The sequence below is a fragment of the Fonsecaea pedrosoi genome, assembly GCF_000835455.1.
Source record: "Fonsecaea pedrosoi CBS 271.37 unplaced genomic scaffold supercont1.1, whole genome shotgun sequence".
Taxonomy (NCBI): Eukaryota; Fungi; Ascomycota; class Eurotiomycetes; order Chaetothyriales; family Herpotrichiellaceae; genus Fonsecaea; species Fonsecaea pedrosoi.
The window spans coordinates 203,664-226,052 of NW_013550615.1; the positions used below are offsets into that span (position 1 = coordinate 203,664).

At 51.9% G+C, this 22,389-nt stretch overlaps 9 protein-coding genes across 9 annotated transcripts; 4 read left to right on the top strand and 5 right to left on the bottom strand.

Annotated features, from left to right (window-relative positions):
• Positions 1–286: 286 nt before the first annotated feature.
• Positions 287–2,285, bottom strand: Z517_00062 (uncharacterized protein; the record flags this gene model as incomplete). Its single annotated transcript, XM_013433028.1, has 2 exons — positions 287–1,908; positions 1,967–2,285. 2 exons carry the CDS (start codon positions 2,283–2,285, stop codon positions 287–289), a joined length of 1,941 nt encoding a protein of 646 aa, XP_013288482.1.
• A 1,033-nt stretch (positions 2,286–3,318) lies between these two features.
• On the bottom strand, positions 3,319–3,734 carry Z517_00063 (60S ribosomal protein L43-B; the record flags this gene model as incomplete). The annotated part of the gene is made up of 3 exons (XM_013433029.1): positions 3,319–3,382; positions 3,449–3,644; positions 3,716–3,734. 3 exons carry the CDS (start codon positions 3,732–3,734, stop codon positions 3,319–3,321), a joined length of 279 nt encoding a protein of 92 aa, XP_013288483.1.
• A 1,285-nt stretch (positions 3,735–5,019) lies between these two features.
• Positions 5,020–6,330, top strand: Z517_00064 (uncharacterized protein; the record flags this gene model as incomplete). Its single annotated transcript, XM_013433030.1, has 1 exon — positions 5,020–6,330. The coding sequence occupies one exon, from the start codon at positions 5,020–5,022 to the stop codon at positions 6,328–6,330; it is 1,311 nt and encodes a 436-aa protein (XP_013288484.1).
• Positions 6,331–7,199: 869 nt separating this feature from the next.
• On the bottom strand, positions 7,200–8,693 carry Z517_00065 (uncharacterized protein; the record flags this gene model as incomplete). Its single annotated transcript, XM_013433031.1, has 2 exons — positions 7,200–8,181; positions 8,242–8,693. The coding sequence occupies 2 exons, from the start codon at positions 8,691–8,693 to the stop codon at positions 7,200–7,202; spliced, it is 1,434 nt and encodes a 477-aa protein (XP_013288485.1).
• A 280-nt stretch (positions 8,694–8,973) lies between these two features.
• On the bottom strand, positions 8,974–11,046 carry Z517_00066 (uncharacterized protein; the record flags this gene model as incomplete). The annotated part of the gene is made up of 3 exons (XM_013433032.1): positions 8,974–10,499; positions 10,550–10,645; positions 10,812–11,046. The coding sequence occupies 3 exons, from the start codon at positions 11,044–11,046 to the stop codon at positions 8,974–8,976; spliced, it is 1,857 nt and encodes a 618-aa protein (XP_013288486.1).
• Positions 11,047–11,721: 675 nt separating this feature from the next.
• Positions 11,722–13,680, top strand: Z517_00067 (uncharacterized protein; the record flags this gene model as incomplete). The annotated part of the gene is made up of 1 exon (XM_013433033.1): positions 11,722–13,680. The coding sequence occupies one exon, from the start codon at positions 11,722–11,724 to the stop codon at positions 13,678–13,680; it is 1,959 nt and encodes a 652-aa protein (XP_013288487.1).
• A 1,970-nt stretch (positions 13,681–15,650) lies between these two features.
• Z517_00068 (uncharacterized protein) lies at positions 15,651–16,472 on the top strand (the record flags this gene model as incomplete). Its single annotated transcript, XM_013433034.1, has 1 exon — positions 15,651–16,472. The coding sequence occupies one exon, from the start codon at positions 15,651–15,653 to the stop codon at positions 16,470–16,472; it is 822 nt and encodes a 273-aa protein (XP_013288488.1).
• Positions 16,473–18,222: 1,750 nt separating this feature from the next.
• Z517_00069 (uncharacterized protein) lies at positions 18,223–19,973 on the bottom strand (the record flags this gene model as incomplete). Its single annotated transcript, XM_013433035.1, has 2 exons — positions 18,223–18,921; positions 18,981–19,973. The coding sequence occupies 2 exons, from the start codon at positions 19,971–19,973 to the stop codon at positions 18,223–18,225; spliced, it is 1,692 nt and encodes a 563-aa protein (XP_013288489.1).
• Positions 19,974–20,290: 317 nt separating this feature from the next.
• On the top strand, positions 20,291–22,193 carry Z517_00070 (uncharacterized protein; the record flags this gene model as incomplete). The annotated part of the gene is made up of 2 exons (XM_013433036.1): positions 20,291–21,913; positions 21,981–22,193. The coding sequence occupies 2 exons, from the start codon at positions 20,291–20,293 to the stop codon at positions 22,191–22,193; spliced, it is 1,836 nt and encodes a 611-aa protein (XP_013288490.1).
• Positions 22,194–22,389: the final 196 nt, after the last annotated feature.

Below are 22,389 nucleotides of genomic sequence, written 5' to 3' on the forward strand. Positions count from 1 at the left end.
TCCGCCAACCCGAATGCTTCCAGCCTCTGAAGGTGTAGTCCTTCCCACAATGCATCGACAGGATACCACCATGGCCATCGCTCAAGCACATTGGAAAAGACAAACCCGCCATCGTCCCGTCAAACGGGGCCTTGGAGTCCCAAATATCGCAGTGTTTGCCGCCCTTTCCAAATGCCTGTCCACCCTAGGTCATAACATCGTGAAACTCGTCGCTTGATCCCGAAACTTGAAACTCGCTTTCGTGCAAGAGAATAAACAAAAAATAAACGGACTATGTACTCCCTTATCAACCCTGAGCTTTGAGCGCCCTGACAGCCTTATTGACCTCATCTCCAGCGATCTTCTCCCACTTTGCCTTATCGTCTACACCGAGGGTCTCAAAATCACCAATCTTATCGTACAGCATCCGGGAAATATCGCGGTTGATCGTCGTGTATTCGTCTTTCGTGATGGTCTGGTCATTATAATGAGGTTTGAGAGCGCTTGCAACGAGCCTTTGCACATCGGCTTTCGCATTTAGAGACATTGCGGCCCGGTTAGGCGAGGCTTCCGTTGAGCGGGATGTCACAACAGAATCTTGCCCGGTTTCAAGAATGCGCGGTGCTCGACTTCGAGGTCTTGGCTGCACCAATAGTGTAGACGTCGAAGGAGGCGGAGGGACCCTCGACCCATTAAACCGGGGACCATTAATCTCTGCTTGTTTCGGCTCCGGTGAGGTGGAGCGTTGTGGGGAGTACTCAGTGGAGGGAAAGACAGGCTGGATGCTCGACGACAAGCCAGCAGGAGAGCCGGGTCTGAGTGTCAGAGGCGGAGGCGGAGTAGCTGACATTGCCCTAGGGGAAGAATGATTCGAGGGGAGAGGCGACAAAGCAGGCGAGGAGGGTCGTGGAGAATTCTGGTCGGCTGGTGGGCTCGCCGCAGGGCGAGGAGAAGGGCGATGAAGGTTGATGCCGTGTGTACCGGAACCAGCATCCTCAACTTCTTGTAGAAGGGATTGTAAAAAGCTCGGCCCCGCTGGCTCTACATTAGGCTGTCGACGTGGAATGGGGCTGGCGATGCGTAAAGGTTGGCGTCGCCGGATGTTGGTCACGGTCGCAGTATTCCCGTCAGAGACCGTGCGGCCAGATGCGCTGGGTCGGCGGCGTTTGTTCGCCGATGATGATTCATTCTCGGGCTCCGCTGGTGATGATGTAGGGGATTTTCGCTTTCGTTTGCGCGTTGAGCTGGGTTCATTTGACGAAGCTCGAGCTTGGTCGAAAGCATGCCAAGCCAGGAGTTCATCAGCAGTCTCGGCTTGTGGAAGGGGAGATGCTCTTGCCCGTCGGTTGCTCGGCGTTGAGCCACCTGCAGGGCTGCTGGGAAGGGCTGGTTCCGTCTCCCTAAAGCGGTTGCCAGCACCATGAAGTTCTGCAACTTGCATCCGGCGCAACCAGGCATCATGGGCCTGCCTATCGGCCTGGTTGCGTTGGCGGTGACGCCTCAGATATCTGGCTGATGATTCGTCGTCCTCGTAGGGAAAGTCAAGGTCCAGGTTGATGCGGGACCAAACAGACTGCCAAACTTGGTTCCAGCTTGATTCTTGACCCCGTTGCCTACGCTGCTGGCCTCGCGTGCGCCTTCGATTTGGTCTTCCCGATCGGGCAATCATACGGGGGTCAAGATCTCGTTGTGCTCTGCAGTTGTCACAAAACCAGTGTCCGTAGGGCACCTCCTGCAAATCGACGCAGTAAGTATGCCACAATTTCTGACAGCCGTCGCAGTACATCAGGACGTCTTCATTATCATCTTCTCCGCAAGCCTGACAGGGTTGGTCCTCGTCCTCTTCGTCCAGGATCTCGAGAAACATAGAAGGGTCCAAGTCAGCGACCTGCGTTCGGTCCTCGACAGAGTACGAGGAAATAACATCGCCTATACTCATATCAGCATCCTGGACAACTAGGATAAGAACTGCGTGGTGTGAACTTACCATTGATTGTACGCATCAGTTCCACGAGGTGGAAACTGGCACGACAGATCGGACAACTGTTAGCTCGTTCCACCCATGGAGTAAGACATTCATTGTGCAGAAAATGCCCACAAGGTCTTAAATGGGCGATTAACTCGGTCGAGTCTTTGTCGGTCGATGTGGTAACGCTTGGCTCATGTTCGGGTTTGGTGATTCTCGAGGCGGCGGCGGCAGCATCGTCGGTGGGTGGAGACTTGGCAGGGCTGGCAAGAAGAGCTGTAACTTCGTGGCCATCGCCGCTGCTCAAGTCTCCTAGGCAGACAATACAGGTGTCTGACATCCAGAGGTATTGCCGGAGATTTTTGAGGGCACTCAAGCGGTGGCAGGATCATGGGCACAGGGTGGGTGTTTGGTGGTGGCATTTAAGTGTCAAGAGAGGAAAGAAGCGACGGCGCAGGTGGAGCGAGCAGATCCGATTTAAGGGCCTCGCTGGAACGGGCAGCTTTGGCGGGCCAATGACACCAGGCGGCTTAGAGCTCGAGGATGAATATGACTGGCTCATGTGGCTTCTCGCTCAGCAGGCAGGGCTTTGGTGGCCGCCTCAGCACATCCCTCGGTTGAACTCTTGTCAAAATGGGGTAAGCTGAGAGGTTGGGGATCATTCGCGATGGCAGATGACAGCCTGCTCGTGCCTAAACCCTAGAAAAGAGGAGGATTAAAAGATCCAGGCAACAAGAGGAACTGCGTTCACACCTTTTGCTTTTCGACTTGTTGTCCCGAAAGACTATCGCCCACGAACGGGCGGGGTTACAAATTCGGGAGTAGTGTGCGCGTGTGAGAAACAACACCTCTCGCTTGAGCTTTCAAGTAGCGGTGAATTTGAAGCCAGAATAAGCTGGGTCACGGTGTGAGATTTAGGGGCCACCCCATAACATCCCTTCATATCAGAATCCGGTATTCACCCGGCGCACAGCATGGAAATATATTTGCGGCGACACCTGGACTGGGTAAACGCTTTTGCTGTTCGGATAGCCTCAGTCATAGACTGAGGTTTTCAGCAAGAGCCGACTTTGCGGCCTCGAGGTCGGAGCAAGATCAGTTGCTCGAGGACGGTAACTCAGAAAACAGTATCAAGGATCAGAGTAGTCAAACATAAAAGTCCGATGGACTTTGCATTCGTTCATTCGATTGGAGGTCTAACGATTCGTGTCGAGTCATGGTTGGCAGGGTTTGCTTTCATCGATGCGGAAGCTGCACGTCCTGCTCGACCGAGATCGTTCTTTCAGGCGAAGCCTGAGATTGCTACTTGAGAATTTGTGGAAAAATTCCGTATCCGTGGGATTGAGAACTCCGAGCCCATGCCAAATATTGCTTTACACCTCCGCAATTTCCCTCAGTCGTCGAATGGTTGATCTGGTGGCAGCCGCAGCAGGAGTTCTGAGAGGTTGAGAGTGGTTAGAAAATTTCGTCCAATTCAGTGTGTGGCCCTCCTCTTGGACTTACGAAACCGTCCATGCGCCTCCGGCCACAGTCTTCTTGCAACCTTTGCAATTCCAGATTCCGACCGCTTGTCTCTTGACAGTGTTCTTGCCGCAGAAGGTGCAGATGTACCGCGCGTGTTGGGTGATTTCCATCTTCTTGACTTGTTTACGGAGGGATGCACCATAACGAGTGCCGTACTTGCCGGTCACGCCGACCTCTGCAGAAAATCAGTCACCCCTCTCTGCGTCACCCCTCTCTGCGAGAATTGGAAGGCAATATTCGACTTACTCTTTGTGCGCTTCGTCATGTTGGCTGTGGAGGACGAAGGATTGAATGAGTAGGTGAACTGGAAATGTCGTTGTTGGATCGCGCAATTTGCATAAGTTTACAAAAAGTTCAAAGGGTTTCACCGTGCGGTTTGACCGCCTAGCGGCTTGGCATGGAGTGGTTGTGACATCTTATCACGTGAAAATCAGCACCCCCGCTGAGTCAGCCCGGGGTTCACATCAAATGCGCCCATCAGGGGTAGTAGGGGTAGTAGGAGCCAGAGGGATTCACGACCCATATCTAGAACACTGGAAACTATTATTCATGCCACATATCATTCCACCTTCTCTAAATGGTGGAGAATTTTGAATACATAACAAGTAATACGGGGAAAGTCCAATGAGTTTTGGTGTGTACTCCTCTGCGCGTGGTGTGCACAGTATGTGTGGACGTCCAGGACTCCTTCCGACATGCAAATTTTGTATAACTGTGATGCTGCATGTGCATTGGTCCCGGACATTCTGACTCCTGACAAGCCTATTAGGAGATGCCAAAAATATCCTTGTGTTGGGGGCAGGACTCCGTATCGCTCCCGCCTAGAGTGAGAGGCTCCCAGCAAGCAAGGCCCCCCCTCTGGGCGCACACTAGTGTTTTCCACCACAGTAGGTACTAGGTAAGGTAGGTGCCCAGGTACCTACGCAAAGGCAGCCCCTAATGTGCCTCGTATAGGTAGTTAGGCACCTTAGGTACAAGGCAGTAAGGGGAAATAGGCTTTGTACAATACCTAGCACAGCGCGCTGCGTTCACCCTGATTACATTGATTGGGGGTCGGAGTACCTAGCCAACGCCCAGCTCCAGCCACGTTTAATCCCGCCATTAGTGCTCGGCTGGGCAACCAATCGAGCTAGAAGACTAACGCCCTGCCCGTCTCAAAGGCCCTAAAACCCTCAGTCCGTGTTCTCTGTTTAACGACCTTGATCGCTTTGTGGTCTCTATTCGCACGTTGGTTCAGCTCCATTCGCGTCTTTAGCGTCGTGGACTCGTGGGTCCCGCTTCTACTCCTCTGTCCCTCCCTCCCATCAACCCCCCAAAAAAGACGACACCTTGGCCTTCATTTCTACACCGTATCCATCCAACGAATATCTCAATTGCTGACCATTGCTGGCGCTGTCGAGACTCTGTTTTATTTTGATTCCACTTCTTGTATTCTTTTCTTCTCCACGTTCCTTAAAGTACCTGCTCTTCTCCCTCTCACTTCCCGGGACGGCTGCGTGTCTGTCTCTACCTCCTTTTTTCCACATCCAGACGGATCACCTTGCCTCACAATGGCTGCTGCTTCCAGTCGTCACTATGACATTATCCTCCTGGGAGCTACGGGCTACACTGGCAAACTGATTGCCGAGTACATCACGACCAACCTTCCCACCAACATCACATGGGCCGTGGCTGGACGCAATCAATCCAAACTCCAGTCCTTGGTCAGTGAGCTGAAGTCCCTGAATTCGACGCGCAAGTCTCCCGACATCATCACTGTGGCCAGCTTGACCTCCCCTGAATTGACCCCTCTGGTCAAGAAGACCAAGGTGCTCTTGAATGCCGTGGGACCTTACCACCTCTACTCGACTCCCGTGGTCGAAGCATGTGCTCAACAGGGAACACACTATCTTGACGTGACTGGCGAGACTCCATGGGTTCGCGATATCATTGTCAAGTACGACGACACCGCCAAGAAAACCGGAGCCATCATCATTCCCGAAGTAGGCGTTGAATCGGCACCGTCCGACCTGGTCGCCTATATAGCCACTCGTTTGATCCGCAAAGTCTGGGATTGCGGTGTCATGGACATGGTCGCCTCGGTGCACGAGTTGAAGTCCTCTGGACCTAGTGGCGGCACCTTGGCCACTGGTTTGGGATTGGCCGACCACTATCCTGCGAAGGTGATGAGGCAGTGTCTTAGCGACCCCTTTGTTCTGTCTCCTTCCCAGCTACGGCCCTACACCAAGGATACTATCTACCCACGCAACCCCGAACCAAACACGTACGCACGCACTGGTCTGCAGAAACTTACGGGTGTCTGGAAGTACCCACGCCTGGGCCACTTGACGACTTCCATCACCGCCAAGCCCAACGAGGCCATAGTCCACCGCTCCGCTGGCTTGACGCCTTACTTCTACGGCTTCAATTTCACGTACGAGGAGTACATGGCGGTGGCAAGTCCCTTGGTTGGCGTGTTGATTCACATCGCCGTCACTATCTTGGTCTTGATGCTTGCGTTTCCCCCTACGCGAGCCATCCTAAAACTGTTCGCCGCTTACAAACCAGGCTCAGGCCCGACAAAGGAATCAACCAAGGGCGATGTTCTAGAACTCCGCGCCGTCGCCGTCGCCGAGCAGCTCGCCAAGAACCAACGCAAGGCTTTGGCCAGTTTCCGGTATGAGGGTGGAATCTATGCTCTCACCGCCCTGTTGATCAGCGAGGCCGCCATGGTCATCTTGACAAAGGAGGAAGAGATTAAGAAGAGCCACGGTGCGGGATTCTTGACGCCGAGTTGCCTGGGCGACAATTACCTCGAGCGGCTGGAGAAGGCGGGCGTTCAGATCGGAGTACAGCAAATTGGTGATGTGGGGAGCAAGTAGAACATGTCCACGGGACTGCAAGGTGTTTACGCTTTTCGGATGACTCTCTAGCCTGCTGCTGCTCTTTGCCTTGTTTTTCCCATTTGACTCTGTCGCTTTCAGAGCGCCTGGGGTTATTCTTGTAGTTCGTAACCCAAGTGTGATGCTGGCTAGCTATGGTTCCCGGGACTTGTGGTGACCAGGACGCAGCAAAGGAGGGGCCCGCCTGTTGACCTGTGCTGGACGGCGGACAGTGTGACATGGTGGTGACGATGGGATGCGCAAGAAGGAGCCTGCTGGTAGCGGTTGTGATGATGCAAAGATTTAACTCATTCTGACGGGAGGGGGATCTTTTGGGGGCTACCGTTGGGTTTCTGGGAGGACGGGTTTCGAAATCCCTGGGGTTTTTCTTGTCGAATACAATGCACATGTAAATTTAGAACATCCCTATCCCTCGTTTCGATAATGTGACATGTTGCACGGAAAAAAAAGCAAGAGGTACGAGTACTTGCATCGAATACCGAGTACCGAGTAAAGCTACATACATACCAGTCCCGTCACATCACGTCACAACACAGAGATCCTAGCAGCCTGGTCATTCGAATCACAACATAGTTTGACAGGCGAACTATCGAGTACTGGGAAAGCCACCACAGTAACGTGTATGTACACCACCCTATGCTGATGATGAGAAACGCGCGATATACCCGCGGTAAAGGAGGAGGAGGATGCATCCAGTGTGCACACCCCTCCTAGAAGAAATCTCCCAAAAATCCAGCCCACCATCTGTCCAGGTTTCATAGCCTTGATCCGTGGCGCTTGTCTCTTCCCGTTTCCATTATAGTATACTTCTTCAGTCTTCTGGGTCTTTTCGCTTTTGAACCCCCTCGTCAAATATAGCTGACCTTGACCCCCATCCCAAGAGTTCCCCGCAACTTTTCCCATGCCCGCCTCACTGCTTCTCGCGTCTTCTCACGAATCTGCCTCTGAGAAAATGCCATCACAAACGCTAGAACAAAAAGGAGGAATCGCAGCATTGCCGTAGGATTCTTCTGAAGGGTTGTGGCGAGATTGCGGACTAGATTCGATAGAGCGAGGAAGAGCTCACGGGCTTGTGCCGTTAGTGCATTCTGTGAGGAAGCTTTGGAATTCTTTCGGCTGGCTGGACGGCGGGGAGTTTGTGCAGGAGGCGAGAAGTGGGTGCGGCCCTGTATTGATGAACTCGGAGGACCAGGCGGTGGAGGCGACCGTGGAGTTGGAACGGGTTGAGGAGGAAGGCTGGTCATGGGCGAGGAGGCAATAGGTGCTGTTTGGTCCTTGGTTGCTGCTGTATGGGTACCGCCGTTGGGATGTGCTCGTTCGATCCCGTAGTCAACCTCGCTACTCGTCCTTTGGTGTTTGGACGCACCACTTTGCGACGGAGAAACCGTTTCCATTGTTTTATCATCAGTGCCGGTTCCTTCCTGCTTTGAGAATATTTCTTCTGTATCCTCGAAGACGTCTTCGTCCGCAACCTCAAGACTAGACTCTCTTTCCGTGACATCTTGGAGTTCCTGCAGAGTCTGCATGAATGCTTCCCGTCTCTCCTCGTCTAAGATATCACTGTTCGAAATGAAACTCTTTGCGTAATCCCATTCGCCATTTCGGGGTAGCACATGTAGCGTGAATATTTCGAGAACTTTTATGCGTGAGGTGAGATCTTTGGGGGTGTTGGCACCATTCATTCCCGAGGAATGTTGGTGGCCATTGCTCAGAGCGTGGTCAAGGTGGGCGGGGAGGTCGAGATCTGGCTGTGAAGAGGACGAAAAGTAGGTTTCGAGTCGAGATTGATTGATTTTCTGGTCCGGGGCTTGTGAAAGGAGGAGATTTGACCTTTTGATCGTGTTAGTAATGTCAAGTTCAACACGGAGCAGGGGAAAGGAGCTCCCATACAAGTTGTAGACAACTTCCGCATCAACCGAGCCCTCTCTGCCCTGATATCCGTCCTTGACGACCTGCTCCCAGATCTCGCCGTGCTGTACGCGCCTGACAATCTCTTTGTATTCTCTGGGCCCAAACACCTGTCTCCCCTCTTCGTACCCAAGGTCAACGATGGAGTTCAGAAGCGTGACGTATAAGCTCCAGATCTTGATGCGCTGGCTGGTGGTCGCAGTCGCGATGGGTGCGAGAGCCGGGCTGTCATCCGGCCTTTTTTGGCTCGAGGGTGTGATCACAGGCTGTAGGGCTTCGTATGCCTCCAGTAAACGGCGCGTGAGAAAAAGTTGAGAGGCATGCTTGTAGATTTTGGAGATCTCGGATGACGTCCGCTTGCTCGACTGGTTGAGTGACGAGATTGACGACGAGAGGTCGCGGGAGCTTGACTGGGAGTCCGTGCCTATTGACATGACGATTTTTCTATTGAACACGCAGCAAGGCGGGCGCTCAAGAATGGCTTAGAGAAACACGGCTGGCAATTACTTGGAGAATGAGTGTAGGGCAAATCGGTGGTCGGCGTTGAGGAAGAATATGATCAACCCCATAAAGAGTTTCGTCACGGACCTTGGATTTACACATTTCGGGTCGCTTGAACCTCGGCATCAGGATCAAGAGCCACAGTGCCTGACTTGCTTGCTTGCCTGAGCACCGAAGCATCTACATACCTTCTAAAACACTCATTGAGGGGATTCAATGCTTCGTAAGATCCAGTATGCCTTCTTGGGTTGCGTTTGCCTGCAACTTGTTGCTGATCAGCTGCCAAAACGCTGCATCCTCTTCCCATCTCGGTAACAGTCGGCCTTGTTCCACCAAGTCTGCAATTCTCCGCTGTTGATTGATTTTGAGTTGCTCCTCTGAGATTTCTGTATCGTCGTCTTCAAGAATGTCGAAGATGTTGGCTTTCTTCGACATTATCCTTAGTTTCTGGAGCTCGCCTTTGGACCCCAAAGCCGGCTTTGATTTCTCCCTGGCCACAACAACTCTGGTGCTGGCCATTTTCTGGTCCATTTCACTGGGTGGTGACCTAGCTGCCATAGATATGGTGGAACCTTGGTCGACCGTATCTGGTGCCTGTGTCAAGATAGATGTAACCGTGCTTACCGGAGACTTGATGATGTTGACGAGCGTTTGTGTCATGCCTTGCATGTGGCCATCTTGTCCTGCCTTGGTTTCTTTCGCTGGCTGATCGGCACCTTTTCCCGATATACCGCTTGCGCTCTCCTGTATTATACCACCAGTGCCCTTGACCAGAGATTCAACATCCTTTTGCTCTCTTTTCAGCTTGGCAGGCAGCTTCAGCCCAATCTTAGCCGTCACAAAGCTATCAAATCCAGCCTCATGATAATTGGCAGCGTAAAGATAGCGGTCGAAATTGAGTGGCAAATGTATGTCAGGTAGTACCACAGAAGCCAACTCGCTCTCAACAGCCTTAAGAGACGTGTCCGCCCATCGCTTGCTGCCCAGACCTGCAACGTATTTGGTGTCGATGATGACGGGAAACAGTTCCTGGAGCCTTGCACGGAAGTCCTCCACTTTCTCCGGGAGGTCGCCGATGAAACACCGATACAGATTCATGACATCTGTCAAGCAGTTGTGGCCGACAAGAGCTCGGGACTGGCTTTGCAATTTCTTCTGGAGCTGGTTGAGAAGAGCCTGCACGTCCTTGGGTTGATCTTCCGGGGGAAACCCTGATATCACGTAGTAATGTGGAAGTTTAGTGATGTCGCCACCGATGATGGCTTCCAAGACCCAGCGGAGTCCGATAGCATTCGCTATCTCTGCCTCGCGTTTTTTCTCACGCTCTTTTCTCTCGTTGGCCTGCTGTTTGAATGTAGGATTGGTGATTTGGACAAAATGACCCATTCCTTGGGTTTTTAGTTTTGGATATTCGTTCCTAACGATCTGGTGGGTCAATCGAATCTGATAGCGATTCAGTATGGAAGGTATGGGCTCCTCGGCGTCTTCTGTGGGAATATTGAGATAGGTTTCTTGCTTGTCCTTGGGTAAGGTCTGCCACTCGTCAATCGACTGTTTGATATGTTCTACCAGGGGTGAGTCTTCTTCCTTGAGTGTCATGTCGGATATATTCGATTTCATTTGTTCGTCTTCAGTCAATCTCTTGCGCACTTGATCCTCCTCTTGCCGAGAAAGATAATGAATACCCTGTAGGATGGGTTTGTCGATGCTAAATCCATTGCGGAGCAGGAAAGAGATTGCTAGTCAGGTCAGCCATTGCTGAGGACCAACAGGCTCATCACCATCGTACCACCACTGTTGTATGACCATACCCGAGTAAAGACTGATTCTTTGGTGGCGGGGAGTGGACTGAGATGGAAATTATAGGGCCGTGCCTCATATCGTCCTAGAACTGTTAGCCCGACAAACCAGCAGATAGTTGTCCTTTTCAGTATCCTTGTGAAAGGCGGGGTGATGGGTCAGGGACATCTATGGTTCGCTCTTCACATACATCAAGCCCTCACAAGGTGGAATTCAGGGACGTGAATTTCAGATTTCAGTCAAACACGTACCTTTCACGACATCCTCGCTCACAATAGTCAAACCAACCTGCAAGACCTGGTAGATCTGTGCCGCCGATCTCAGGTCATGATAATACTCGTGTAAATCAAGCTTGCCCGAGCGACCCCCAGGCCTCCTTCCAGAGACACCTGAGAACTCCAGATCAAGGGCGATGAAACGGCTGTCGGCGACATGCTGAATAATTTTGAGGACTTCTTCTGAGAAGTTGCCACTGTTGATATCCATGGCACATGACAAGGTTCGAGAGAACGGACCGCGCGGCGAGACAGGGGCATGTAGCAGCTTGACGGGGCGACATAAAACTTTGTTGTAGAGACCAAACAGACTGCGGAAGAAGGTGGACATTCACTGGAGAATCAGAGGCTGCGATTCACTGCAATACTCAAGGTGACTTGTTTGCTGCAAGAGTTAAAGGGAAGAGAAACCCGTTGAAGATCTTTTGAACTTGTAAGAGTCATAGAAAGGCAAACACAGTTCGACCGATTGACGAAATAGAAAATGGCGGCACTCAAACTTGATCATTGGGCGCACTGCACACTGAGCACTCTATCTCAGCATCTTTCTTTGATGGCGTATTTGAGCGCCTTGTCTCCCAGACATTCTTCCTACCTCAATAGTAGCTAATAGGGCCCCGTTAAGAGAGTCGTGTGCTCGTCTTCTCATAGGGCAACTTTCTGATTGAGGAATTCGGGGAAATGATTGTGTGGGGTGAAATTCACTGGCATTTTCAGAGGACAAGTTTGCCCCACGATAGAGTCCATTCGCTCAACCTCTAGAGAAACGAGCCACCTCTCACGAACAGAAGATGTATTGCCCTTCTCCTTGACTAGATGTCCCCTTCTTGGCCATCACGAGGCATGCGATAGAAACTTGGTTACCTCAGTCCTATTCAACAGCGGCATGTCCGCTTCACTTCCCTCCACTCTGTCCTCCCTCCTCAAAAAGTCAACCCTCGAAGACCATGAGCAGATTCTCACGGAATGTAACAAAGCATTGAAGTCCTCAAAGGGCTCTGATCCGGAAACCCAACATGTCAAAGTCGTCGCCCTCCTGAAACTCGACCGTTACGAGGATGCTGTGAAATTCATTGAAGATACTGTTGGGTTGAAAAAGAAGGTTGAACTCGAGTATGCCTACGCCCTGTACAAGACTGGCCGCCTAAAAGAGGCTGCGGATTTGGCGGCAACGGTGAAGGGGAGAGGGGCACAGCATGTCGAGGCACAGGCCCGATACCGTCTTGAAGACCCAAACATTCCTTCGGAACTATACAAGCGCCTACGGAGTCAAAAGGTCGATTCGGAGCAATATGATCTAAAGGTGAACCAGGGTGCTATCGATGCACAAGCGCAGTGGCTCGGTCTTGCCGATCTCCAATCAATACGAAGAGTTGGAAGAGAAGATCTTGAAGCCTTCGAAACCGCGTATAATGCCGCATGCGGTAGCATTGCGAGAGGAGAATATGCTCAGGCCGAAGTTCTCCTCAAGCGGGCAAAGGAACTGTGTAAACACTCGGATGATCTTACAGACCAGCAAAAGGCTGACGAGCTCCTTCCAATTTCGGTCCAGCAATTGTTTGTGCTGCTATCTTTGGGCAAAACAGCAGAAGCAGAGAGCCTAGCCGGTGAAATTGACGCAGCGCAAGCCTCTGACCTTTCGACTCGAACAGTCGGTCAGAATAATGTCCTACTGGCTTCGTCTGTGTCCAACCAATTTCTCGCGCACAAGATTTTCCACTCGACTCCCAACATCCCACCAAATGATCGGCTTTTCTCGTACCAGAGCGTCCCTCTGGAATCCAATAGAAACACTATCGATCTACAGACTTTCAAATTCGGTGGCATTGTCGCGTCTACATCTAAAGCCCTCAAAGAATGCACTTCTCCTCCTCTGTCAACCAATGCACTACTTGCATCCTTTTTCAATGCAGCTGCTTATGCCCAGAACGAAATGGGCAGAGCTGGGATCCGAAAAATATTGCCGACACTTGAGAAACGGCCAACCGACATTGGGCTGAGTATCACCCTAGTGCAGCTGTACGTGGCGAGCGGAGACATCACCTCCGCAGTCGAATTATTCGAGTCATTGCTGAAGAGACTGGAGAGCTCTGTCGCTGAGGGCGAGCAAAACATCAGATTCAACCCTATGCTTGTGAGTCTTATGATCAGTTTGTACAAGGCACGAGGCCAGAAAGAACATGTCAAGCAGGAGCTTGCCAGAGCTGCATCTTATTGGCGGACCAAATCGAATGCACCGACAAGTTTGCTCACCGCTGCAGGAGTGTCACTGTTGGAATCACAGACCAACGAGGATTTGAAACTTGCATGCGATATCTTTACCAAGCTTCGCGAGCAACAACCGAACGACAAGGCTACAATTGCCGGTTACGTGGCATCACATGCCTGGGATGACGAGGCTGTGGCTGGGGCGGATACTGATAAGCTGACGGCCACGTCGGAGCTCATTCGCAATATCGACACCGATCTTTTGGAGAATACCGGTATCCCACAGTCGTCAAATGCCCTCACAATAGCACAGTTAGGCCGGACAAGGAAACGGAGCGCTCCGGAGGGTGGCAACCTGAAACCTAAACGTATTCGGAAATCGAGATTGCCGAAGGACTATGATGAAAGCAAGAAACCGGATCCCGAGCGGTGGCTTCCCATGAGAGACAGAAGCTATTATCGCCCTCCCAAGGGAAAGAAGAAAGGCAAGCGAGGAGGAGGTGGGAGTGATGATCGAACGCAGGGTGGCGCAGTGGATGAATCGTTGAACGTCGATGCAAAGCCCAGTGCTGCTACAGTGATCACAGCCTCTACCGGAGGTGCTAACAAAAAGAAGAAGGGAAAAGGGAAGAAGTGAAGAGATTATTTATGATTCCTCGATGTGCATACTCTAGTTGTCCGCAGCGCAGTGAACAAGAGTACCATTTTCCGCCTTCCAATACAGGAAGCTCAGTCATCGAATCGTGACCCTCTCTGAATGTATCGACCAAGGTCTCGTGGACAGTGTCCTTTCGTCAATGCTTGAGCTGAAAAAAGCGACGGAGGGGGGAGGAGGCCACTTGGGTTAAATTTCAGCTGGACAGGAATCTGAGACATGTTGCGACCAACTGCGGTAAATGAAACGAGAGCAGCAAACTTTTCTCAGGCATTTATCCGGACACCACCTCTAATCACATTGCCTAATTCAACGAGGAAGGAGAATGAGGCCGACACTGCCTGTAGGGCGGCGGAGGTGCAAGTTTAAGTCATGCGATGATGGTGGTGGTGGTGGTGGTGGTGGCGGAGAAACAAGATCATCTGGTCGAGGGGAGGGACAAGCGCAGCCTCCAATCGTGCCAAAACTGGGTAATTGAGTGACTGGTTGAAACTGCGCTGCGCTCGGATCCTCAGCGTCATCCCATCCGCCATCCACCACCACCCACCACTGACCCAACCTTTTCACCAGGGAACCTTCCATCCTCCCACCATCATCACCATCCTCATCATCATCAACTTCACCTCCACCTCCATCTCTGTCCTCCTCGTCCTCCTCCTAGTCGGCATCCTCCATCTCCTCCGTAACCAAACACTCGCTACACATGCCAAATGTCCCTTTGCTTTTGTGCCCAGACGGAAAATTCCCCTGGCCAATTTGAAGCCATCATTTCCTTCTCGAAGCTGCCAGTCGGCGCCGCTAACCCATCGCTTCAGACGGCCCTCCCCGTCAGCTGCCGTGTCACCAATACTAAAGACTAAAGAGCATTAGGCCCCAGTTGTGGCACGCACTTTATTGTGGGATGGCAACTAGAGCAAGGCCCAATGCATGCCGCGTGCCTTATCAAAACCCCCTTTGGGGCCCTCGGAGGGTGCCCCCAATTATTGCTGATGCTGGCTGACTGGTGGACACTGACTGAACAGGTCGGTCCCGGTCATGAGAACACAACCTAGACTCCCTTGATGGAGAGTACTGGTACCTGCAGTCACCTTGCCTCCTCCGCGATTAATGATCGATCTTCCACTTCCGGCTTCGCACTTGTTGTGCCGGCGGTGTGTGGTTCCCGGAAACCTTGTTGCATCCATGAGTTCCCAACTCCCCGGTTCACTTAATATTGGAACATGGTGATACCCTTGTTGATTGGCTGGCCAGGATGATTCCGGCCGGGGCGTGGCGACGTATCGGCATACGGCTAACCTCCATCTAACATGCAAGCAAGGTATTTTCTTCAGCTCGTGGCTTTCCCCTGAGGCAATACTCCCCTCTGCAGGTCCACTGGACCGTCAAATCCGTGAGGGCCCCATGATTCGTCCAAGAGCTGCTGAGCCTAGCACACGCAGTTCCATCGCCAGCAATATTGGCAGTTTGGCCACATCCATCCAGCGTTCTTACCTCTGTTCCCTCCCTCACCACCGATATCCTTGCAGTGACCTCTCACAGGCAAATGCTCGCATCCCGATGCCACTGGATCTCTGTTGTTGCCCTCCTTGTCAGCTGCTCAAATTTAAAACACGACATGTTGCTCCTACACTTCTGAAAATGCTTAGACCAACTATCAGTGCCTTACATCGTTGTCAACTCGCCATTCCTCGTGAGATGGTTCATGGCTGTCAGTGAAATCCACTCCTTCAGACAGATACACCACGTTTTGCTCGAAGCCGTCATTTTTCGTCTGCCTGCGAATAGCTTTCTGCTGTGCAACCACTGAGCCGGCGACTCGACTTGGATAACAGACCACAATTCAGTTGACGTTTCATCTTTCTTACTACCAACCACGAACGGGCATTTGCAGTGCAAAGCCTCCAATCCCCACGCCCAGCAATCGCGCTCGAATTCCGAATTTGTCCTACACAATGGAGCTCGCCTGTGAGGACTTTGTGGCCGTCAATGTACCAGCCAATTTTGAACAACCCGAAGACCTGCATGAGTACTTCTCACTGAAGGCGCCGCCAAATACAAGCATCTGGCGCAAGCCTTCAGCGTCCGATGACACGACTGCGCCTATGATCCTCAAACGCCTACGCCAGTCCTTCATCCTAGCGGAAGTTACCGTGTCGGCTGACTTCGCCAGGGAATTTGACCAAGCCGGAATCGTCATTTTCGCTGGTTCGCTTCCTGATCCGTCAAGACCGTCAACAGTTGCCGCTCGTCGCCCATCACGGTATCAAAGACCCGGAAACGAAGCTTTGGCGACGGGCAAATGGGCCAAAGCTGGCCTCGAGTTGATAGAAGGAGAGCTCCATGTCGCTTCGGTAGTAGCGATTTCTCCTTGCGGCGCAGACTGGTCTTCTTCAGCACGCTTGGACTCGCCACCGACACCTTATGGTTTGTACTCCCTTGCCTCGCACTCACTCCGCATCAAACTCGAGCGCGTCGAGGAATCGCTCTGGATCTGGTACAAATTACCGGATCAAATCGCCTCGCTTGAGCAGACACGTTACTCTTATCCTGACCTCGATCCGCGATACCAACGCGAACGCAATCCAGAAGACGTTGCGTCCGGTTGGAGGAAGATGCGCGAGATCATGGGCTTTTTTGGTGGTGGGCTGGAACATCAGAAGGCGACGGTCTGGGTGGGATGCTATGCAAGTAGACCGATGGAGTTCGAACCACGGCATAGCTGGGAGTCAGTTGATGGATTGGTCGCAGAGTTTGAGGATTTGGATATCTTATGATTCGGTATGCTGCGTTCGAAAATCCAATGGGTTGGACAACATGAATGAGTCGGGATTGCGACTCTCCAGACAATTGCCAACAACTCAAACGCCCGGACGTTATGAAGAGGGCTAAGCCTGCGACGTCAACTTCTAAGATCTTGGCGTGCCAATGATTGAGTTCTGGTTGGCGCCAATCGAGCAGGGAGACGAGACGAGGATACACGAGACCGGATCACCATCATGGCACCAGCAGCAGACTAGCTGTGCATTAGTCCCAGAGGAGAGCAACGAAGAAACGCGATTCGAGAGCTTTCCTGACCATGGTCCACCGATGGTAACCGAGCGCGAGACGTGGCAAGGATGACAACGAATGGTCAGTTAGCAAACCTTGTATAGGAGGGGGTTTTGAACTCGGCTGCGGGCTTTTGGTTGTCTGAACTCGGCTTTTTTGAGATCCCGTACAAAGCTCAAAAGACGGACAACAGGGCGAAATGACCAGACACTAGGAAAGTGAACAGATGTATTTTGTCGCAAGACAAGCAGATCGTTGCGTGATGGTTATGTCAAATCTAGGTTTTTTTTGTCATCTGAGATGGTCAGTGTGGCAGAAGGAAAGGTTGGACGGACTGGGCAACCAGAATAAAGGGCTATACTTGTAATATGGTTTCAATACAAGGCTGGGGTGAGGCGCAGATAGACGGATGGAGTGAAAGATGATTTGGGCAGATTCGTCTGGCTAGAAACAACAGCATGGCCAGGTCTAGACGGCGTATGTGTATGGGTATAGAGGTGTGTGGTTTGTGCGCCCACAGCACGAGCGCATGCAAACCAATGAAATGCAATCTATTCAGTCATTCAGAAGAGCGCTTGACTTGACTTTGGATAGATAGACATGCATGCCTCCTCTATGTTTTCTGAGCGGTTGAGCGCGGGAAACGAACACAGTGAGAGAAAGTGGAACAAAACCCATTCATCTGTCCATCAATCATCTCATCTCATCTGTCGAACGATGCGAGGTCTACGTATGTACTTGGACGTTTAAAGCTCTTTGCCGTCTACGACGCGAGCGAGTAGGGTCCCTATCCTGTGTGTCCTCTTGGTCGCGATCAGGATGCAGGAGTGGGGGTAGACCATTTCCACGGTTAATCCGCGAACGAAAAAACCGAGGCGAGTTGAGTCTCTGAGAGAGAAGTGTGGAGAGAGACAATCAGTCAGTCAATCAGTCAAGCAAGCATGGGATAGGGGAGAGAAAGGACCAGAGATTTTCGATTCGGGAAAGCGAGCAGTCGGATTTGTTATGCTTCAACCGGGGGTCTTGTGTGAATGCACAACGCTGAATGACACTCTCCGCCCTCCACCCTGTTCTTGTGCAACGTTGACCTTAACGCTGCCAGTTCTCATGGGACCACAACAGCAGCGAGCATCCGCATGCTCTCGAGTCATCCTTCAGAGAGGTGTGACCCGGCCCTGTCTGCTGTGCTGAAAGGTTTGCCTGTTGGTCATCGATGCCGTCCGCTCCAAACAGATGCTGGCCCCTGTGCATGCCGTGGAGCTGACATGGTCTCTGCGCATCATGTCCTCTGAAATTTGGCGTTGACTTTCAATGCCCCACCATGGAACTTTGGTTGTATGTCTGAGAACACTCATTTCTGATCGTTCTAGACGAGTCGACTTGAGAGAGTCGGGTTGTGGTGTGCCCAGTAGGCATGGTGTTGTTTGAGACACCCGTCGCGTACGAAGCTTATCAGAAAAGCCGATGTGTAACAGCTCAATAAGTCTCGACAACGCGGCGCCCACCAGCTGCGGGTATGTCTCGCTGGTGTATCTCAACCTCCACACCACGTTCTTTTGCCCATGGAATGATATCTCTGGCCACATTAGGACAGTGAAGCAGCGTGACTCTCCGAAGTTGAGCTGCCTCTCTGATTAGATCCGACACAAATGCCCCAATGCTCCCAGCCTGTTCGAGGCGAAGCTCCTCTAGAGCCAGACAGCTCTTGATATATGGAAACCCTTGGACGCTGATAAAGTCGGGATTGATAATGCGAAGAGACTTTAAACTTTGAAACCACGGCATGCTCATTATTCTAGTCAAGTGCTCAGCACTTTGGTCGTTGGCAGTCACCGATAACTTCAGTAGGTTTCCTGGTAAGGTCTTTTGGATAGACTGGAGGAGGAACAGAGGGAAGACATCACAATCCACTTGGAGTTCCTCGAGCTCGTTTAACGGGGTCAAAGGTAGCTCAGGCACGGAGGATTGGACGAGGAAGGAGCATGAGACGAGCTGCACTTGCCTCGGTGATATCGGTAAGGCGATGCTGTGTAAACGAGCGTCGATAAGGTGGATATTTCGAAGTTTCGTCATATGGCGTAGATCTAGAACACGTCCCAAAATAGGTGGGCTAGCACAGCGAACACCCTTACAAGAGAGCACCATCAGCTGGGGGCAGTCGAAAGAGATGCGATCCTGGGCGACTCAGTCAGCTCGAATATTGCCAATCACTTTTTCCATGGTTCTTCACATACAGAATTGAAGCAGGCCGAACCACCAGAATGGAGTTCAAGCTCTCGAAGACTATCACTGCGCAGTTGTATATCGATAAGGGACGGCCCAGACACATGTTTGAATTTCGCGGTATCTAGGGATTTACAATCGCGTAGAATGGCGTGAACCCATTCAATAGGGATCACGGGCCTGCTGCATTCGACGATAACTACCCTCAAGTCGTACTGGCTTATGGGGAGCCACGTTGGATAGCACTCGGCACTTCGCCATTCAAAATGTTGTAACGTTGGATAGCGCTCGCTGTGCGTCAGTGCTCGACGAAGGTAGTCCGCCGTAGGGCCAGGAAGTTGGGGCAATTTGACCGTCTTGAGTGTCTGGCACCTGCCGAGGGCAGCAACAAGCGCTCTCGGGGTGATTTGTTTTGTAGAGTTAGGGAAAGCCAGGGTCTCGATCAGTGGGCGCGAGCTCTTCACAATCTTGTTCCATGACCTGGAGACACGGAGCAGACGTACATTCGACCGGTAGTCGAGAAATGAAAGAACGATTTCAACAACCTCAAGAGGGAGGACGCTGAGGGGGTCTTGTGCTTGCGAGAGCACGACTTCGAGCCTGATCTGCTCAGATGTTTCCTTAATTTCTTTGACGAGCAATGCATGGTTTGCATCTGACTTGGGTACTTTCTTCAAGCCATATTCAAAATATCTCATTGCGGCTGTTTTATTGTTCTTGCGGCGTTCCGCGATTCCACTCCGGATGTAGCCTCGTGCGTCCTTTGGATCAAGTCGGATCATGGCTTTCGCGTCTTTTAGAGCCTGGTCCGGAAGATCCATTCGGAGATAGACCGCAACTCGATGATCCAGGATATTGATGAGAGACACGGTCTTGTCCCTATCACGGGCTCTGAGAGCATCATTCACAGCGGTCAGGGCGAGAGTGTAGTCATGCTTTCGGGCAGCACTGAGGCAATCCTCCAGCAGACGCCTGACTTGTGTGCTGGGTTGTTCGGAACTCATATGAGCAGAGAAGGGACTGGATATGTACCTCAGGAGAGTGTCAAACAAACAAAGTCGATGGTAACAGAAAGTCTTCTATACCCCATTGTGCTCGTCGGTTGATATGCGTGAGGGTCGTGAGAAACAGAGGCACGCGACGCGTCGGGTTCAATCGCGACCAAATGTGCTCCACGTGATCTTCGGATAAACTCTAGCCCCGTGATCCGGGGAATCCAGTGTTTACCACTAACCTCATCTGACAAAACCTGGCTCGAGCCATGCGCAAACGAGCTGCAAGAGAGTGCGACAGGCATTCCGCCCATCTAACCTCTGGCAAAATGGAATCATCCAGTCTAGAAAGGGCATCGCAATACCTAAACAATCTCTTACTCGCGCGTGGTCTCCTTTCAAACGGCAAACCCATCGACTTCGCCCGACCCGATCGTCATGGCTCCGGTACCAATCCTACAATGTCCCGCATCATCAATCTCGTCCACGGCTTGATCCTCCGACGTGACCAGGACGCTGAAAACCGCGAGAACCTTGCCATTCAGATTCGGCAAGCCCGCGCGGACGAAGCGCAACATGTTCTCGATCTTCAGAGGCTACAAGCCAAGAATGCGGACCTCTCGCGAGCAGCAGCAGCAGCTGAGGCGCAGGAGCGAGCACTGACGGCCAACGTGCGCAAACTCGAGACCCAGGCGAAAGAACTCAGGGAGCAGATGCTGAAGCTGAAATCTACTCTGGATCAAGTGCGGGCCAAATGTCTGAGCGACGTCCGCAAGAGGGATGCCGAACTGGACAAGCTCAAGGCGTTTTTGGCGGGAATGCAGCGCGGCAAGAAAGACTCGAGCGGGATGAAGATCAACACAATCAACTGGCAGCCAGAAGTTCAGGGTAGAGAATTGCGCAATGGACAGGACGTGAACAGCTCCGAGTGGAGCCTTGAGAAAGAAACCAATCAATTCCTCACTGAATTGGTCAATGAGACGAGTACAGAAAACGTGTCTCTTAGACGAATAGTAACGGACACTATGCGGATTCTGCGAGACATCAGCGGGCTGGAAGATATGGATGCTGGTGCAGAGCATAAAGAAGTCCCGGAAAACGAGACAGATATATCAGACCACTACCACAGCGATCCGAAATCGACTCTGCAACAGCCACAACCTGAAGATCTTACTTCTTGTGACGAACTAGCTGAACATATGACTGCCATCCTAGGACACTGCCAGTCGATCCTCAAAGATCCATCTTTTGTCCCGATCGAGGAAGTCGAAATTCGAGACGAGGAAATCATCAAGTTGAGAGGAGGTTGGGAAAAGATGGCAAGCCGATGGAAGGAGGCGGTAACAATGATGGATACTTGGCGGCGACGAATGGTGGAGAATAATGAAGGGCTGTCCAGGGACGATCTGTCGAGGCTCGAGTTCGGAAAGAGTGTCGCTATGCTACCTAACGGGCAACCTGTCTTTGGGACGGACGATGAACTGTCGTCGATACTATACGAGAGCAGCAAGCTGGAAGAAGGGGAACAAGAACCCGAGCACGGAGAATTTCCCGCAAACTCCGAACAGGAAAACACTGGACATCTTACATCAACGCGAAGCAACGTCGTGAAAAGAGGCCCCACCAAGAGAGAACTAACAGTTGTTGAGCCAGACCTCGACATCCCTCCAGCACACGAACGATCGCCTAAAAGGCGAGCTTCCATTGCACGCAAAGCCGGCAATTTGGGCAAGCCAATTCGACCATTGCAGGCAACGGAATTGAACCATCTGAATCGTTCTCCTAAGCCTGGTTGGCAGAGGTGGACGAAGTCGAGAGAGAGCGCAGACTCCGGCATTGGCAGTCTAGACGGCGGGATACATGGCAAGTCAGACTCGGACGATGACGACGAGAACTATGGACGCGAGCCAGGGAAACGAGCGATTGATTTGGGATCTCGGATTCCACGTCAGGTAAGCTACACACTGTTCCTCTCTATCCACTCTTGAACCTGTAAGAGTTGTACTAATCTCGATACAGGTCAAACGGCCCGGGCCCGTGCTATCTATAGACGAGAAACTTATCGCGATAGAGGCAGAAGCTCTGGAAACTCAGCGAGACCTGAAATCAGCCGATAGCACCACAAGCAGGAAACGGAAACACGGAGCTAATGCCGCGAAGACGAGAAAGGCATCACGGAGGAGAAGCACACTGAGTCCGGAGGAGCTGGCTGAGTTGATGGGTATCGAGTAACGACGACTTTGACAGACATAAGTTATAGCTGGCTCAATGGCCAGTTCCAGGCAGCTGCTCTCGTGCTGAAACGATTAACTAGGGTGCCATAGGACACATTGTACAGTTCCACTTCCATTTTCCTGGTCCTTTTGGCTCAGGATACGCGCTCCACGTCTGAAACCTAACCTCCATCGTTCGGCCGAGTCAGACTCGA